The 1,816-nt window shown below is 36.5% G+C and overlaps 1 protein-coding gene across 1 annotated transcript in view; it reads left to right on the top strand.

Moving 5' to 3' along the window:
- Positions 1–674, top strand: part of LOC106521263 (alcohol dehydrogenase 1) — a gene marked incomplete in the record, with an annotated part of 7,419 nt that extends 6,745 nt beyond the window's left edge. Inside the window, 3 exon segments of the mRNA XM_014013763.1 lie at positions 44–176; positions 248–386; positions 477–674. Coding sequence (XP_013869217.1) covers positions 44–176; positions 248–386; positions 477–510 — 306 coding nt within the window.
- Positions 675–1,816: the final 1,142 nt, after the last annotated feature.

Below are 1,816 nucleotides of genomic sequence, written 5' to 3'. Positions count from 1 at the left end.
TTTAAAAACTGAACCTTTAAGTTTGTTGTGTTTCTCCACACAGCGCAGTGCCTTGGAGTCTTGTTTGCCAGCTTGGGGTGTCTGTGTGATCGTTGGCTGGACGCAGGTGTCTGAAGTCGCCATCCAACCAACTGACCTCATCGCTGGACGCACTTTGAAGGGCTCCTTGTTTGGAGGTGAGACAAACACAGTAATCAACAGTTTTGTCTTTTTGTTTTTACTCTTTTATTCATAGTTTGTCTCTCAGGGTTTAAGAGCAAAGACGGTGTTCCTCAGATGGTTAAAGCCTACATGGACAAGAAGCTGCAGGTGGACGAGTTCATCACTCACAACATGACTTTGGATCAAATCAATGATGCGATTGAGCTGATGAAACTTGGAAAATGGTAGTTTTTTTTCTTATTTTGTTCATAAATCAGTTGGTCCATTTAAAATAAGTGGGACTCTACTAATGGTCTGTTTTTCTTGTTCCGCAGCATTCGGACGGTCATGAATGTCTCACCACAATAAGACCAAAAGATACAGCAGTTGTTCTAAGATTTCCCACCATGCATTGAATTATGTGGAGTGTTTTCTCAGTTGATTATGTGCAGATGGAGTTTACAAGAATCTGAGCCAAAGCTGATATGTTTATGGAATAAAAATAATCATCCAAGCAGATGGTTTCATGGCAACTTTGTTTGTTTTCTGTTTTTATTGGGTTTTATGTTCACAACTCTGTCTGCAGTGACACTTAATGCAATATTAAACGACGTCTAACGTGTCCGTCCGTTTCATTTACACAGACCAGACTAATTATATGTGTTTGTTTAAGGTTGGGAACTTTCAGTTTCTCTGCTTGGATGGATTTCAGTTCTTCATTCCCARCAGACCTTCTGTCTGTTTCTTATTAAGCTTTGGGGTAAAAAGAAAAGAAGAATATATCACAGGAAACTTCAGACTGAAAGAAACATTATGAAACTGTATATTAGTGTATATAACAGCCACTTTGCCCCCAGAGTTTTATCACGTTTTTGTTCAGATTGTGAAACAGATTCAGTTGGAAAAATCCAAACAAAGTTTTAATGGATTGTTTGACTCTTGTCAGCCACTCACAGCTGATGCAAATAATTAAAAATAATTACAGAGATGTAAATCTGATCTAATCAGTTTTTTATATATAAATTCTTTATGCAAACATCAAAATAAATGTGTCATGGTGTTGGGGTTCAAATTTGTTTTCCTGGTTGTTAGTTTGGTTAATCCTGTGTTTCAGTTTATCTCTTAGATAATTCCCTATTTTTCAGTTGTTTGCTGCAGTTTTCCTGTTCATAATTGCCCTCAGGCTTGCCTTATCACTCACCTGTTATAGGTAATCATCCCAGCTGTTCCTATTTACTAATCACACTACTCAGTACTTATACTCCTGGTCTTCGTGTTCTCAAAGCCTCTTGTCCAACTCTCCTGGTCAAGCCTGGTTTTGTTGCCTTTTGATTCTTAAAAAAAAAAAAAAAAAAAAACTCTAAAGTAGACAAATGCATTTAAATTCTTTAGTTGGGTTTTTATAAAGTGGAAATACATTGCTTTAGTCTGAATTCCTCTTTATTCTAACTTCACCAGCTCCTCTTTTACCCTTTTACTGGTGTGCGTCTCAAAGCAGCTCATTTTGTCACTGTTCCCTTTTTTGTCACTTCAGTAGAAAATGAAACCAAATATTAGTTTATTTATTTCTTCATCAGTGACTTTTAAGTGAAGAGAAAATAGAGACAGAGAAAAACAGAGAGAGAAGTGATAAGAAAGACTGAAATAGCGATTAGAAGTATATTAAATATACACC

This window comes from Austrofundulus limnaeus, unplaced genomic scaffold (genome assembly GCF_001266775.1).
Source record: "Austrofundulus limnaeus strain Quisiro unplaced genomic scaffold, Austrofundulus_limnaeus-1.0 Scaffold105, whole genome shotgun sequence".
Taxonomy (NCBI): domain Eukaryota; kingdom Metazoa; phylum Chordata; class Actinopteri; order Cyprinodontiformes; family Rivulidae; genus Austrofundulus; species Austrofundulus limnaeus.
Note: the sequence above shows the minus strand (reverse complement) of the source record. Positions and strands in the feature narration are given on the sequence as shown.